This window comes from Rhipicephalus microplus, chromosome 4 (assembly GCF_043290135.1).
Source record: "Rhipicephalus microplus isolate Deutch F79 chromosome 4, USDA_Rmic, whole genome shotgun sequence".
Lineage (NCBI taxonomy): Eukaryota > Metazoa > Arthropoda > Arachnida > Ixodida > Ixodidae > Rhipicephalus > Rhipicephalus microplus.
The window spans coordinates 126,298,506-126,314,004 of NC_134703.1; the positions used below are offsets into that span (position 1 = coordinate 126,298,506).

Sequence of the window (15,499 nt, forward strand, 5' to 3'; positions counted from 1 at the left end):
TCAGCGGCCGATTCAGTCCGTAATGAGGATAACGAAGTATCAGCTTGGTGCTTCAGTTTAGACGTGATGATGTGTAAGCGCACCGAGCTTTACAACCCTCAATGCAGAACATCGACACCGTCTATCTTACAGCTTTATTTTGTCTCGTGACCTATATAGACAATGTCTTTCCTGTCGATAGGATTAATTTCTCTCACTCTACCTTTTTACCCGTGAGAGTATGTTAATGATGTTTTATCTGTTTGTCATGTTACGTAACGATCATTTAACCAATTTACGATTGAGTATGAAACCCATGGGTGAAGACAGCGACAAACGCTTACACGCTTTCAGTCTTCCGTGACTGATTTTCTCGGATGGAATACTCGCGTCTATGCTTTACTTCATCAATCATCTTTTTGATGGCTTGCTCAGGCGTTCGCGCTAATCGCCGTCACTTCGAGTTGCAAACGTGTGGCATGCGGAATGAGTGTACGACAATTATTTAGCACTTGATGACAATGTCTCACGATGGATTCGCCAAGTTTTCCTCGTCAACAGTCCAGTCCGTGGTTTAACTATAATGATATGTCGCGCAACTGGATTGGCTGAATGCTTGCTATTTACGGTTAGCTATACACATTATGAGAGGTTTTGGCGGACATAGCTTGGGTTACGTTGCAAGCGAGCCTAAGCTTTACGTGCAGGGTCATTTCTAGTGTGTGCACATTAGCGCATGCGAATGTCACTTCTACGGCAGGCTGCTAGCACGAACAAAAAACAAACAAAAAAGTATTATTTGCAATGGGGGTAATTATGATACATGTTTATTACACACCTGTCTTGGCAGGGTTGGGAGGTCAGCCCTGCCATTGTTTTCTTCTCTCTCTTACCACCTAATTGATTTCCTAAGCAATTGCATATTTTGCCTGAAATAAGCTTTGGTATTAATATGTATTTTATGTTATGTAGTGCTCGCTACATAAATATGTGCTGTAACTATGGACCGCATTTGCACAAATCCTTATTGCGAATGAAGTATATCGTTGAAATCATATTAGCATAATCGATCACCAGGGGCCGTGCGTATAACAGCACATAGAAGTTGCCATGCCACCGGCATGTCATGTCTCGTATAGGCGGAACATAATCAATTGACTTCATTATTCATAGTCGGCTTTCTCGCGTAACAAATCATATCGACTTTGTCTACTTTGAGTACAGCACTTCGACGCAGCTCGCCGATCGCAGGCACTTTATGGTGCGTTCCGCCAAGAGTGTCACTAAATGTTCCCACGTGACAGCCTGGGAGTGACGCTGCAGTGGAAAAGTGTACTCGCTCAAAATGCAGCTGTGTAACTCGTTGAGTATGAGCTATATCGCGAGAGGGCGTGGCCAAGCGCACTGTAATGTTGTACAGTGGCGCCAGTCGGCGACATATTTTCGAGTTGTCGGGGGAGGCTTTGGGACTTGTTTTCACCCTCGCCGTCGTTTCGCCCTGCGGCGATATCAGCCACACAACCGGTAACTTCGAGGTTTTATACAGGCAAGTGGTGGCGTAAACTCTTTCTAGAAAACTCGACAATACGCCATAAGGGCGCCACTGTACAACCTGACAGTGTACTGGGCTGCGCTCAACCATGCATCATCTCATACTGAACGCGATGGTATATGGACCGGGATATCACCACAAGCGTGTTTAGTGGGGAGGGGGTGCTGAACGTGTACGTATGAAGTCGTGCGGTAAAACGCCGAGGTACACTATTGGCGACAACGCCGGCTGGTGTTAGCTTGCAGCCGACGAACTGTATAAGGTCGAAGCCGGCAGCGCCTATACGTTGCCGAGCAAGTCTCTGGCGCGAGAAACTCAGCAGCACGCCTTTTGTCATTCCGTGCTCGTGATTATGCAGCGTTGCGAACGTATCAATCATGCAGCGGCAAACGCTCGGCTAATTCTGCGTGCGATATTTCGAAACCCGCGGTGATGGAGCGCCAGACGACGGCTTGTCTCGTCTCCCCGCTTTCTCTTCGCCCCCTTTCTCTCTTACACCCTCCTCGCCTCTCGCTTCATCTGTCTATCTCTGCTTACGCGGTGCGGTGGCTGCCCTGCGGCTGCTGCCGCTTCAATCGCTGCTATCATTCGCGCCGTGGCCGACGTTCCGTTCTTTTTGTTTATGTCAAAAGTTATTCCGCTGTATTCTATTTGTTTCTTATCTTTCACTCATGACCGGTCGATAGTGGCGATAACGCAGCCTGAGCGTCACTTGGACCTTTGACACTCGTAGCACAATAAAAAAAAAAAACAGAAAAACATGGAGGGGTGAATGTAAGCGCTATAGATTATTCCAGCTTAAAATAAATATGATATTCTAGTGCTCCGATTACACATCAAAGAATTGGAATGAAAGTGAAATTACAGCAGTACAAATTTCACGTGCAAAACTATCGCCAATTCCCGCATAACTTGTCTTATCTGACTCCGGTGCACCAACTACCTTATTGTAAGATATCCTATGTCATGAATTGTCTTTTCGTGACTGTTTGTCTATAAGGTTATGTCGTGATTTGTAAATTTTTGTAATCAGTTTGTTTTTCAACAAAAATATGGAGGAGATGGCGACGACTAACCCTGTGGGGCCTACGCTAAATCAATGTTTATAGAAATAAATAAGGAGAATAATTTCTGCTCTTGACCTTTGCAAATAGCTCTTCTCTTCGCTTTAAAGTTATACATTGCTAGAGACAATTCGATGTTCAGCAATGTGACTCAAAACGCCTAAGTCACCTGGGTGTGCAGAAGTGGATGAGTATACATATTATGTCGAGCAGTCGGCCTTGGTCACAGTAAATGACATATCGAGGAGTTTCGAAACTACATCGGCCTCCCAAGATATACTGCCTATTTTGCAACTTGAAAGGGCGTCCGTCCTGTTAAGAAGTTTTTTTTTTTCTTCACTGTATATGTTCTGAATTCTAATTCGTTTACATTACCTTGTTCATCACATTACAAAATTGGCTTGTAGATTATGTTTCTACTTATTCTGCGGCCTGCGCTTCACCAACTGCTAAAATGCAACAGAATGCCAGGTACAATTTTGCAGTGGATAGAACAAAACTAGGACGTTTCAGTGCTGGACCTTATAGAGCCTTCCAGCGCATTTTCTAATAGTGTCCACACGTTTCCCGCATTCAAATATCCAAACAGCTGGAAATGTGCAACTGGTTCAAAATCACATATAGACCCCATGCCTAACATGCTTGCGAACTTGACCTTTGTAAGGTGCATATATATATAGGAATAGCCGATGGGTCATTCTCCGTCTTGAAAAACAAGTGGTCCCATAGTTTACGGAGAATCAGACATTTTAATTCATTTTCAAAAAGGAACTGTAAACTCCGACCTACTTATGAGTTAGTTCGCATGTTAGCTACCCAGACTACTAAAAATACTATTTGACAATTAAGATTAAGCGAATGTACTGGGAAGCGTAGTTATGGGGCGACTCTGTTGTTCTACTTCTAACAGGTGAAAACATGTATTTTTTTTTTTCATGTAAACCAATGAAGTACTGCACTGACAAAATTCACGGGTATACTTGGGCTGCTAAATATGTTGCAAAAAATTTAATCTATACCTGTTTATTGCAGAGTAGTAAGTGAGCTAAAGGACCCGTATTCACAATGTAATATCATGTATTTATTTATTTATTTTTTATTTGTTTGTTTATTTGTTTGTTTATTATTGCAAGTCACGTGGGCGGAATTTTTCGCGTGAGTAAATCAGGAAAATGCAGGTGGCTTTTTTTTTGTCTATCAACACAACGCTTTGCGCTGCCAAATGATTGATTCTTACAATAGAGGTCATTCGCTCAGACGCTGCGAAACAATAATACTCACATAAAGGATAGTTTGTCAAAAAAATACCGAGAAATTATTTTTTGTTGTTATACTATACGCAAGTGGTGAAATGAATGAATTTTGATAGCTTCACTATCTGTTTTAACGTTTCGCGGGAGTTGAAAAAGCGTACTCGTATAGCTAATATCAGAGGCTGTGCGACTTGGAAGATCGTGTACGCGCACATATGTATATGTCTTCAATGATATTTTACAACTTAGCCGTAACATAATTATGCCATGCCGATCATTTCGCAACAGTATACATGTTAGGCCAATATGTTTTATTACATCATTCTAAAGCAATGTGCTGATCGAATTTTTGTTTGTTTGTTTGTTTTGCTTTTGTATTTTTTGTTTATGTGGCGTTGCCTTGACCTGCAATACGTGATGGTATACGTATGACACCCGAGGGTACAAGGGGAAGACCTCTATAGTGCACCAGCAGGGGCGTAGCCAGAAATTCTTTTCGGGAAAGGGGGGGGGGGGGGCAACTCATTGTTGTAAGGGGGGCAAAAAAATTTTCGGGAAGGCAGCACAGGCCTGGTGTGCCACCTCTTGGCTACGCCCCTGTGCACCAGTGATGTAGTACAGCCAGATCAACGGGGCAATGTCAAACGGTAGCCATTGTGTTTCTTACTATATAGTGAAGGGTAGGAAAGGAGATGTTTGAAATCCAGTTTGAAACCTATCAGCCTTTTATTCTGGTATCTCTCTTTCTCGCTACCTGTAATCACTGGGTTTTAGTACACCTTGATTAAAAGTGAAGCTGCGTGCTAATTACAAAAAAAACATTTAGAAGAGAAAAAAAAAACTCTCTCGCTTATCTCATATTTTCTAGCGTAAACTCTTTCTGAGGATTATAAGGTTTGGATCATTGCATGCTATACCACAAATATTTCTTTTTCTTTTGTGATTTTGTGCATATATAATTTTTCTGAATGTGCGATACATCGCAACGCATTATGCAAGCTTATTGTTCTGTTTTCATGTAGCCGAGGTATATACGATTCTATAGTTGGCTGGTGTGTGGATGACAATATATCCTGCTGTCGTGTGTCATTGGCGCACCAGGTTAGAAATCATCATCTTTCGCAGTAAGATTGCTGATGTCGGGAGTGATGGAGAAAAACGTTGAGTGGAAAGGTAGTTTTGTTTATTCGATAAAAATGTATAGCAAGAATATCTTTTGAATCGGCTGCATTAAAAAAGAATGAAGTTACAAAAAAAGAGGGGGGGAGGGCTGCAGTTCATTATATTCGTACAAAAGCAGTTGCTGCATGAAACATATACATAATGACAGGTCATTTGCATGCTAACATTGTGCTCAACAGAAACAATACCCCGTGCCAGATGCAAACGTATGACCGTCTAATTACGACTGGGTGAACCCACTTCCACAGCAGAAAGACGTTACAGAAAGGTTTGAAAGAAGAATAAATTCACGTGTACAGACGACCAAATTTGGAAAGAAAGAGCCCACTTACAACAACCACATAAAATCCGCATGCTAACTTCATGAACATTTTTTCAGCACACTTTCATATGCGACTCCAAAACCCACCCACTCTGAGCGACAACACAAGGAGACACCATGCTGGAGCAATTATTTTGTTCATGATGAGACAAGCGCAAAGAATACACACACTCAGAGAGGACACAGACAAGCGCTTATCCGTGTCCTCTCTGAGTGTGTGTAATTTTTGCGCTTGTCTCATCATGAACCATTACCAACACGCCCAACTGGCAGTCATCCTTAATTATTTTGTTTAAAGAGAAAAAGAAAAGAGCTAGACACTTCTACGCATGCTATATACATGACCACTTTCGAAACCGCATGACCTTGACAGTCCCGGTAATTAGATGAGCCAAATGTGCACTCACGTTCAGATGTGTCACTGCCCCTGTGTGAGTCAAGAGAGGTTGAGAGTTGTTATAACAGGACGTGCTATAGGTATACGATGAACATATAGAAAGCCGTCATTGACCCCTCCGCATGCTGTTTGAAAATACACACATGTGTAGTTATTGCTCGCGCTTGAACTTCGCGTGTTTCTGCGCACGCGCTCTTCGACACCGATATAGCGTCACGCTATTGGAAATTTATGAAGAATGACGATCTCGGAGCGGTGCCGCCGAGCATCTTGGTAGGCAGTTAGTGCCAGGAACGGTGGAATCGAGATGATGAGCGTGATGTAAGCAAAAGGGATCGGCCAATGGCAAGCATTTGTGGTGAGGAGAATGGCTTAGATAGTACCTCCTCCCAACTTTGATCTAAAGGACTTGACAGTCGGGCCTCCCGATCACGATTGCCAACCACTGCGTATACTTAGCGCGACTGCTCCTGCACCTGACTCTAACGTAATATTCTGAACGCCAACATGGCGCAGTAAAAAAAAATATATATATATACGATGTCTCGCGTTTCTTTTCTAATTTTCTTAATCTTTCTTCAACTGCATAAATGAGACTTCTTTTTTAATACGTAGCTCACGCCATAAGGCGTATATAGTCGAGGCCAAAGTGGCTTTACCAACCAAGTCATTCGGTAAATGTTTCCGATGATGGTTACATTTAAGACACAAAATGTGCGTGACTGCGACGATGTATTGAATTAAGGAAGCCTTATATATAGTCACCCACAGCCTGACACTCTTGCTTATAGTGCGAGTTATTGCTTTTCACCCACAATCGTGGGCGTTCTCGTATACTCCTCCCTCGTTAACGTGAAGTCATCGACGCACATGAAACTAATAATAAAAAAATACAGGACGCCAATGAGGTACGTATGCTAATCAAAACGCGGTCTAAGCGGGCAATTCTTCTCCGTCCTCGTTGTCCCGGATATATGGATGGACCGCTCGCACGCAAGTTGATTATCTTCCCGCTCCATTTCTCTCGCGGTCGAATTACAGCTGTCCAAGAAGCGGGCGCCAATTGAAACAGCTCATCTACGAGTGGGAACTCTTTACAAGTGGGACAGGGTACAGAGGAAAATAACAACAATTTAAACATGTACGAAAAGGCGCACTGGCTCATCCGTATAGGTTTGGCGCTGTTTGTGCACACAGACTGGACGTACGCTGCTTAAAATGCCGAACAGATTGCGCAATTCCCCCCTCTCTCCCCGCACAAGCTGTAAGCTCGTGGACCATGGAGCGACGGCCTGGTTCGGTTCCTCACGGACGGCATCCTGGCACGTTCCCGGCAACGCGGCGTCCTTGTTGCGGGACGCTGCAACAGGGCCGCCGAAAAACGTTTCGTGGCCCGGACGGAGAGAATCCATTATTCTTGCTCGCTGCGGACAACTAATTAAACACAACGCATCGCATCGCGATCGGTCAGAAAACGCGTCTACACCGCGCCGCGTCGGACGTTTCTATGCGCACGCGAAGCAGCTCCCCTTCCCCGCACCCCTCTTGTATATACATACGCGAATTCATCTATTACGCGTCAACCGCGGCCTCGGCTGACGTGTATACAAGGGGGGGTGGGGGGGGGGGGGGTGTACGTCATTGCGTTTTGAAAAATGCGGAAGGGAGGCGGAAAGAAAAGAATGGAAGTCCGCTTCGAAGCGCGAGGTGTATTATACGGGAGGCGGTGAGCGGTAGGGGAAAGAAAGAGAGAGAGAGATGGGCTTGTGTGTGTAAGTGCGCACGTATACGTGGCAACATGGCATCATGCCCTATGCTAATGATTTTGTCAAGCACGGCGCGCTTGGGGAACTGCGCGTCTGAAACCGCAGCGCTACCCATTTGGAACTCGAGACGCGCCCACCGTTTAGGTGCTTGCGCATCGTTCTCTGTTGTCTCTTTTCTTTTTTTTCCTTGCCTGCTAGGTAGCAAGCAGGCAGGTGAAGGAACCGATATCTGGATCCGTCGGTGTGGTGGTGGTGTCGGGGACGGCAGCAGCGCGGCTGTCAGGCCTTTCGGGATCATTAGTCATTCCCGCAAGGGGCCGCTATAGCTTCTATTATCACACAGCCGAGAAGGGGGCCCGGTCAGCGGGTAGACGCGGCTCGTGTCGGTTTGCATTCTTCACGACCCCCTCGAGGGCGCCACTAACGATGTCGCGCATCCCGCGTGCGCCAGCGTATATATGTCTGTATACACACGACGCTTGTTAAAGCCTATTCCTTAAGTATGGCCGTTTGGAGGGGTTATCTATTTGCGAATAGGTTCTGACAGGGCGCTTTATTTATGGCCGCGAGGACTCGCCGCGGTTCCAACTTTCCGGGGATATATATATATATATATATATATATATATATATATATATATATATATATATATATATATATATATATATATATATATATATATATATATATATACAGTCGTTCGCGAAGTTGTTGACGCTCTGCGGATCTGGCTCTTTAATTGCGATCACGTGTTACTGCGGAAGTGAGATCACGGATGCGGACTGACAGCAGGTGCGGAAGCAACACTTGTAAGTCGTTATAGTTGCAGATTTATAGAGACCGTTGGATGCCACCCTTCACCGTGTTACACAAAGAGCAACGCGAGATTCGTGGCTTATTCGCACCTTTGCGTCAACTTCGTCCAGCGACGTCCTCATTACTTCCAGAGAGCCCACCATGCAATTTGATCGGCTGGAGAGTTCCTGCGGTGAGATGAGAACAGAGCGTGCACTTATTAAAAAAAAGAACTGTCATTCGTACCAACACAAGTGACTACCATTTCGTTCACTTTGGTTCCTCTGTTCGGATCGTAATTCATTGTATATATGCGGTGTATAACAGTTACTACAGGGCTCTATCATTGCGTAAAGTGTTTCGGACCCTCACGTTGCTACGTTATACTTCCCTTTTTAATACGGTGTAAGGCAAGCGAAAAAATATGCTAAGATAAATAACATTGACTCTTCCTAACCCATGTGCTCGCAACTTTTAAATAAATCTGGCTTTAAGATTGTTCTTGTGGTCGCTGTGCAGTGTTACTTACATAAACAGTACCACTTTCGTGGAACTCTAGGGAAACTATAGTGTATAAGATGTGGCACCACCCATTAACGCGTCCGCTGGAACTTCAGTTACCATGTTTGTAAAGCACGTTCGAAACATGTGCAACAAGTGCCTGCAACAAGTTCACTGCATTCGACGGGCAAATGGAACTCGCGAGCCACCGTCCGTTGAGGGACTCGCATTTACAGTGCGTCAGCAGCTCCGAATTCAGTGTGACAATAGAGCATTAGAAAACAATAGAATTGTTTTGCTGCCGCGTTTTTTCGACGCGTATGACACGTTTGCTCAGTTAAGCATAAAGATAAAAAAAGAATAAAGTTTGGTTTCTCGCATTTCTTTGCTGACGTGTTGGTCATTATGTCGTTGTCCTGTTCAACCTATGTTTACGTTAACCATTTGAACAGCTTAGGGCATATGATTGGGTAGATCAAGTTGCTAGTTTAGACACTGTAACGTAACTTTCTGACCATCGTGGCCAATTACATATTTCCTGAAATGTACATTGTATAACATTTTGTAACGGCGCACTGAAAGGCTAGTTCACTTTGTCTTATAATCAAGTGTTTCGTGACTACAGTTGTTTTAGCCCTATACAGTATATATGAGCACTGTTCTCTAAGCCAGAGCGATTAGAACTTTGGTGAAGGTGCTCTGCCCTGTAAAAAGAGTTAGTGAGTGAATGAGTGACATCGTCAAACTTCCATAATTGCGTTCAGGTTTACAACACACTTTCATCTACGATGGACAGCGCTCATCTGCTTATACGCCGACACCTCCTAAAGCAGCATGCACCCAGACCAGCGTGTCGCGAACGGTTCATTCCCGATTCCCATGTTCGTGACCATGGCTTGCCCCGTCGTTCCGGAGCGCTGTTATATAAAGGACAGACTCTGTGCTGGTGCGCGAACGATCATATACCGACAAGTGAGTGTTGACAGTCCGTTGTGCGCGGCTTGTGGCTCCCGCGACACGCTTGAGCATCTCATAGTGTCCTGTCCCGCATTTGCTACGCAGCGGGCTTTGCTGATTAAGAAATATAAGTTCCTGGGCGCCACCATGGACGATTAACTCTTTCCGAGACAGGTGGTGTTTGTCGACACGAGACCACGCCCATCGAGCTCTACTGATATTTATTGACTAAATAGACCTGGCTACCCGTTTATTGACTTTTTTTTTCGTGTTTACTTATGCTTGTCCAAGTCTTCGTTGTTTTTTTTTCTTTACCACCCTCTCTTTGTTCCTCCGTTTCTTCCCTCCTCCTGAAAGCGCAAGCAAGCGATGTGCCCCCTCCAGGTGACAGTGGCCAGCTCTCTCTCTCCCTCTTTTCTCTCTATCCTTGTGTATCTGTGTATCCAGACCAAATTATTAGTACAACACCGAAGACAATTACAAGAATACATACGGAGTGCAGCTAAATAAGTATACTGTTCGAGTTATAAAGCTGCACAGTTATATGGTCACGCACCTGACCGAAACGCTCACAGTTTCCTTGCGAAATTTACCGCGCACGTGTCGTTATTCGGACATTTGCTTATTTGCTTTGAATCCCGTTTCGATTCGCTACAGGTGCAAGGTATACATGCGAAGTGTCGCAAAGTGCACCCGTTGTGCGTTTGCGGACGCTGTAGCCATGCACCACCCATGCAAAATAATAATAATAATAATAATAATAATAATAATAATAATAATAATAATAATAATAATAATAATAATAATAATAATAATAATAATAATAATAATAATAATAATAATAATAATAATAATAATAATAATAATAATAATAAAAATAAAAATAATAATAATAATAATAATCAATGGTGGACGCTACGTTAACCTCATGCAGTGCCAGTACTTCTATTAAAATACCTCATTCAGTGAGGCACGAGACTGTGGCTTCGGTATGGCGCCATGAGCTCATATATACAGGGTCGCAGTCATCAAGGAGAGACAAAAATTGCACCATCTCCCGCTAAAGGGAAGCCATGTGTGGTTGCGAAGCAGCGGGGAGGTGCGGATGATGCACAGGTGTCATACGCCCATGCGCCGTCGTGAACTTGTTCGTGGCGTAAGTTTTGTACGCATGGCCTGATAAAGTTTGAGGCCAACGGAACAGCTTTATGCTCTCCTATATGTAGAGTACCAAGTACTCTAAATCGTTATAACCATTTTTTTTCTAAACAGGCAGATGATGAACGGCAACCACAGAAACTCGTCTATACGTCGCCTTAAGCGGATGCACCAAAATTCTGAACCCCTATACATGGCTAACGCTGCCGGTGACCATCGCTTCCAGCAGAACAATGACAACGTGGACAAGAACATGACGCGCGAATTCGAACGCCTAGACAACCATCGTCTCGACGCCGTCACTCAGCGTTATCCCCGAGCTTTTTGAAAGGACGTGGGCGCCGAAATAGACTTCACTAGAGCACTACTGATCAGCCGCTCCATCAACGCACACGCCAAAAGATGCGATGTGCTCCCCATCCTTAAGTTAAGGCATAAAAAGAAAGATACATAAAAAAGCAACATTTACAATCATGGCAAGCAACAAAATAGGATAAGTTTGTTCCTGCGTGGGATTATTGCATTCAAAAGATAAATGGTGCGTTTAACTGTAAAGCGGACTGGTTGAAGTTGGTCAGACGCGAGCCTCGTTTAATAAAACCGGCACGAGAACAGCGATTACAAGTCGGAATAGTGTCTCTGGTGCCCAAGAGAGAGATAAAGATGCAAGGAAAGGCAGGGAGGTTAACCAGACGCACATCCGGTTTGCTACCCTGCACTGGGGAAGGGATAAAGGGGAGAAAAGAGGTTGCAGAAAGATGAGAAGGTACACACAATCACGAGCACACTCGGGGAGCACACACAGGCGGTCGCTCAGGTTTGTTGACTTTAGGTAAAGTAGCAGTGCTTTAGTTGCATTCTGCGCAACTGAGGCAGATGCCCAAGGTCCTAGTATCTTCTGCACACAAAATGGTCCGGGGTCAAGTCGATTCAAAACCATCCGGAGCTGGAATCGCTGTGTGTCGTAGCAAGCGCAGCTGCACAGGACGTGTTCGATGGTCTCTTCAGCTCCGCAGTAGTCGCATGTAGGAGTGTCTGCCATACCAATGCGAAAAGAGTACACCTTTGTAAATGCAACACCCAAACAAAGGTGCCCAAAATAAATAGTGTAGAAGGCTGAGGCGTATAGCGAGCGAGGACATGAACGGGATGTTTATTGGTTAGGAGGAAGAAAAAGACAGCGAGGGAAAGAGGCCAAGTGGTTCAAAAACTGACCAGCTCTGCTTCGCGGGCTGTGATAAAACGGCAAAGCTGGCGGTTTTCCCTTTATAAGGCCAACTCGTTACAGTTGTTTTGCAAATCTTACAGATATGTCGTATCATCGTATCACTGCTCTTCGTTGAGCTTTCAGGTGTCGGTATAGCACACGCCTTTGTAACCTCGAAATATCACACGACGGTGCATTGTAACGCGCACGTCATTCGCTGGGCTTACTGCGGCCTTGTTCCTCTGTTTAGTGGCAATTGTGTACAGTGGGACTTAACCAACTTTAGGGGCATATACGACGATGATGACGGTTTTCTGACAGGCCGCACTGTTTCTGTCGCACATAGCCGCTTGTTGGCTATGTGGCACAAGTTGTTGCCTTCGTGTTTAGTGGCCCCAGTGTGCTTAGAAATAGTAGTTAACGATTCATACTACATAAAAATCAAATCATAAAAAAGGTATAATAATAAAAAGGGTATAATTCTTAATTGTAATTCATCCGTGCTCCACTTTTATTCTCGCGTGTTAGCGCAAGGCTTTCACGAGAGGAATTAAGGCAAGCGTTGATTGAGGCGTCTTTGATGAGTTCCGACGGTTCCTAAGGCTGTTTTTTTAAGTCTGCGTGCCAGAAAAGACGTCTTACGTCTTCATGTGGGACTTGTACGTGCAAGTGTATGCATACGTATACGGTCCCTGCATGGTTACCATCTGTGACGTAAACCTTCGAACAAACTAAAATCGGACACGCGATTACTTTTCAGAGAAACTCTTGAGGTTTCACCTTATCCCGAATTTTTTTCTGCTTCTACCTTCATCCTTCATGAATCAGCAGGTGTGAAGGCTGTGGATTTGTCACGTATATAACAGAGATTCCATAAAATACGGGTCAACGTTTTTCACGAAGAGGGTTACAGCTCGACGAGATTGGGCAAGTTTCTGCGGGATTATTATTTTATTTTCACTTTGGGCGTCTTTGGAATTACGCAATAGCGTTTCGGCATTCTATCGACATTTCAGCAGCTTCTTTGGAAACTCGTGTTTAAGCCATGCACGTTCGCGAGAAATAAGCGGGGGACGTCATTCCAGGGCGTTCCTTCACAATCAAAGTAAAGCAAGCTTGAAGTCTTCGGTCGAAGCGGAAGCATTGGAAATTGCCCCTGATCTTACGACAAAAGCAATTATTTTCATTATGATTGCACATAAATTTTCTGGCGGTTCACGAAATGTCATGAACATTTAGACAGCCGGATCAGCTAAGAAGATAGTAAACTTGTCGCTAACTGCAGCATCACCAGAACGTTAGGGTCGTTTCACGCACACGTATAAATAGTGTATTTTGCGGCCACAACAGCAGAAATCGAATAAACTTGGATTAAATCTGACTTGACTGTAGAATTGCACTGTGCGCTCCTAGAGCAGTTTTCAAAGCTAACGTACGTTCTAAATGAAACTTCCTAATATGATACATTTCAGATAAAGTAGCACCTTTAGCATTCATTCAGTGCACATAAAACTTTAGTCGTAATACAGATTGTACAATTGATATCCCAATATGTGCTTGAACTAAGTTTTGATTATCAAACCAAAAAATATTAATTTATGACTGTTCATTCGAATTCACCACCGTAATATGTAATCAGCGTAAGTAAACATCATTTTTTTTTTGCTAGGAACTATCGGCGCATCATTACTTTAAAAAAAACTAAAAAACAGAGCCTTAAGACGCGCTATTTTTTCTGTCCATGAGAATATTACAGTGCCAAAGCGTGGCAGCCTATTGGTAGAACTAATTGCGACTGTAGTTTTTTAAACTTTACATCCTTAAATTCATGCGAACCATACAGTTGGGAATAATGCATCAAGTACATGGTTGATAACGGGGGAAACTATATGTATAGTTAGGTCATTAATTAAAATAATAGGTTTAACCATGTGAAAGACAGCTATTGAGCTAATACTGATGTATGCCTTATGGTATGAAAGTAATTCATCGAAAATTATTGTCAGGTATGTGTTGAGCCTCTTCTGTTTGTTTCATTCTGGACATACGCACTGAAGAAGATTATCTTTCAGTCGCGGCTCTGCAAGTTTAAAACAAGAAAAACAGGAAACACTCGTTGTTTGTGCGAAGGAAGGTTAAATTATTAACCAAGAAAAAAAAACGAATAACACATTTACTACACTTCTGCAACAGCTGCGCCTACAGGGTCGGCGTGACAAAATACGTATTTATGAGTTTAGGGAATCGACCACAAAAGGCGGCAGGAAAATGGGTCACAAAAGAAAAAAAAAAAGTGGGTACGGTGCGAAAACCAGATTCCACTTTCTGGATATTACTGAATTGGTGCACCTAATAAAAGAACTGTGTTCAGGGCCATATGTCCGACGGAGAAGCTGAGTCGCAGAGTGACGCAAATGACGCAATAAATACTCGCCGCATAGAACGATTCCTGGTTCTGAAGAAAATGAAGGAGACTCTAAATGCTGCTCTACAGGCACGAGGGTGGGGAAGGATAAAAAACATTCCTTCTATTCGTAACCTATTACTCATTTTTTTCTTTCTTTTAATATCCGTTCTATTCTTTTTCCCCTTTTGACATTGTTTCATGTGTTTCATTCTACTCATTGTTTGTTTTTTTCTTCTATTTCTTCCTTAATTTATTCGTTCCTTGGGTCCTCCTTCCTTCTTACCTTTTCTTCCATTTTTTCCTTTCATGCACTCCTCCATTTTACAGTGAAAGCTGTTAACGAGATCGCAACAATGGTCGCGTCTGCCGTAGTTGACCGCCGCCACTCCTGATGTCCGTAACCACTGTTACGCAAAAAAAGAAAAAAGCTAAGAAAATTAAAAAAAAAGACACCACGGAGGCGATGGAACTTTATTCTGGATATCTACGTGCCACCTCAGTATTCTTCCACAGAACCATGGCACGTGCACGTTGGTGCTTGAAACTATGTTGCGAACCATGGCCTTAGGCAAGCTTGATGTCGGGAAATGAATCGTGTTATTATGAGTAACGAACCGTTTTAGAACAACAAAGGACAAACCAGGCGTCACGACAAGCTAATCGCGTAACGTCGTCGAATGTTTCAACCCCATTACAAAAGATTCGGGCATAATTCTTAATCGTCGTCAGACAACATTTAAAAAATTGCACAAAATTTCTTGCAAGTGTGTAGCGCGTACCACGCGTCTCCATGACGAAGGATGGCATGGTGACTGCCTTCCTACTACGCAAAAAAGTATCATGATTTATGGCTCAGTTGGTACCCTGCAAGTGTGCTTGTAACAGTTACCCAAATTGTGTTAAAAAAAAAAAGGCTCTGCAAGGCCACTCTTCCACCTTTCGTTGTTAATGTGCTGAGC

General features: G+C 43.6%; 1 protein-coding gene and 1 long non-coding RNA gene across 6 annotated transcripts in view; one reads left to right on the forward strand and one right to left on the reverse strand.

Annotated features, from left to right (window-relative positions):
• The window catches only part of LOC142814598 (uncharacterized), a 496,656-nt gene that overhangs the window by 183,105 nt on the left and 298,052 nt on the right, over positions 1-15,499 (forward strand). The window lies entirely within an intron of this gene.
• The window catches only part of LOC119172355 (uncharacterized), a 101,654-nt gene that overhangs the window by 75,562 nt on the left and 10,593 nt on the right, over positions 1-15,499 (reverse strand). Inside the window, exons 2-3 of one of the 2 annotated variants that reach the window (XR_012894958.1) lie at positions 8,421-8,498; positions 5,760-5,779 (exon numbers count right to left, since the gene is read on the reverse strand). Coding sequence is in view for 1 of the 2 variants with exons in the window: in XM_075893640.1 (XP_075749755.1) it covers positions 8,421-8,474 (54 nt within the window). In the remaining variant the exon portion in view is untranslated. The remainder of the gene's footprint in view (positions 1-5,759; positions 5,780-8,420; positions 8,499-15,499) is intronic. The other variant, XM_075893640.1, reaches the window with a different exon arrangement.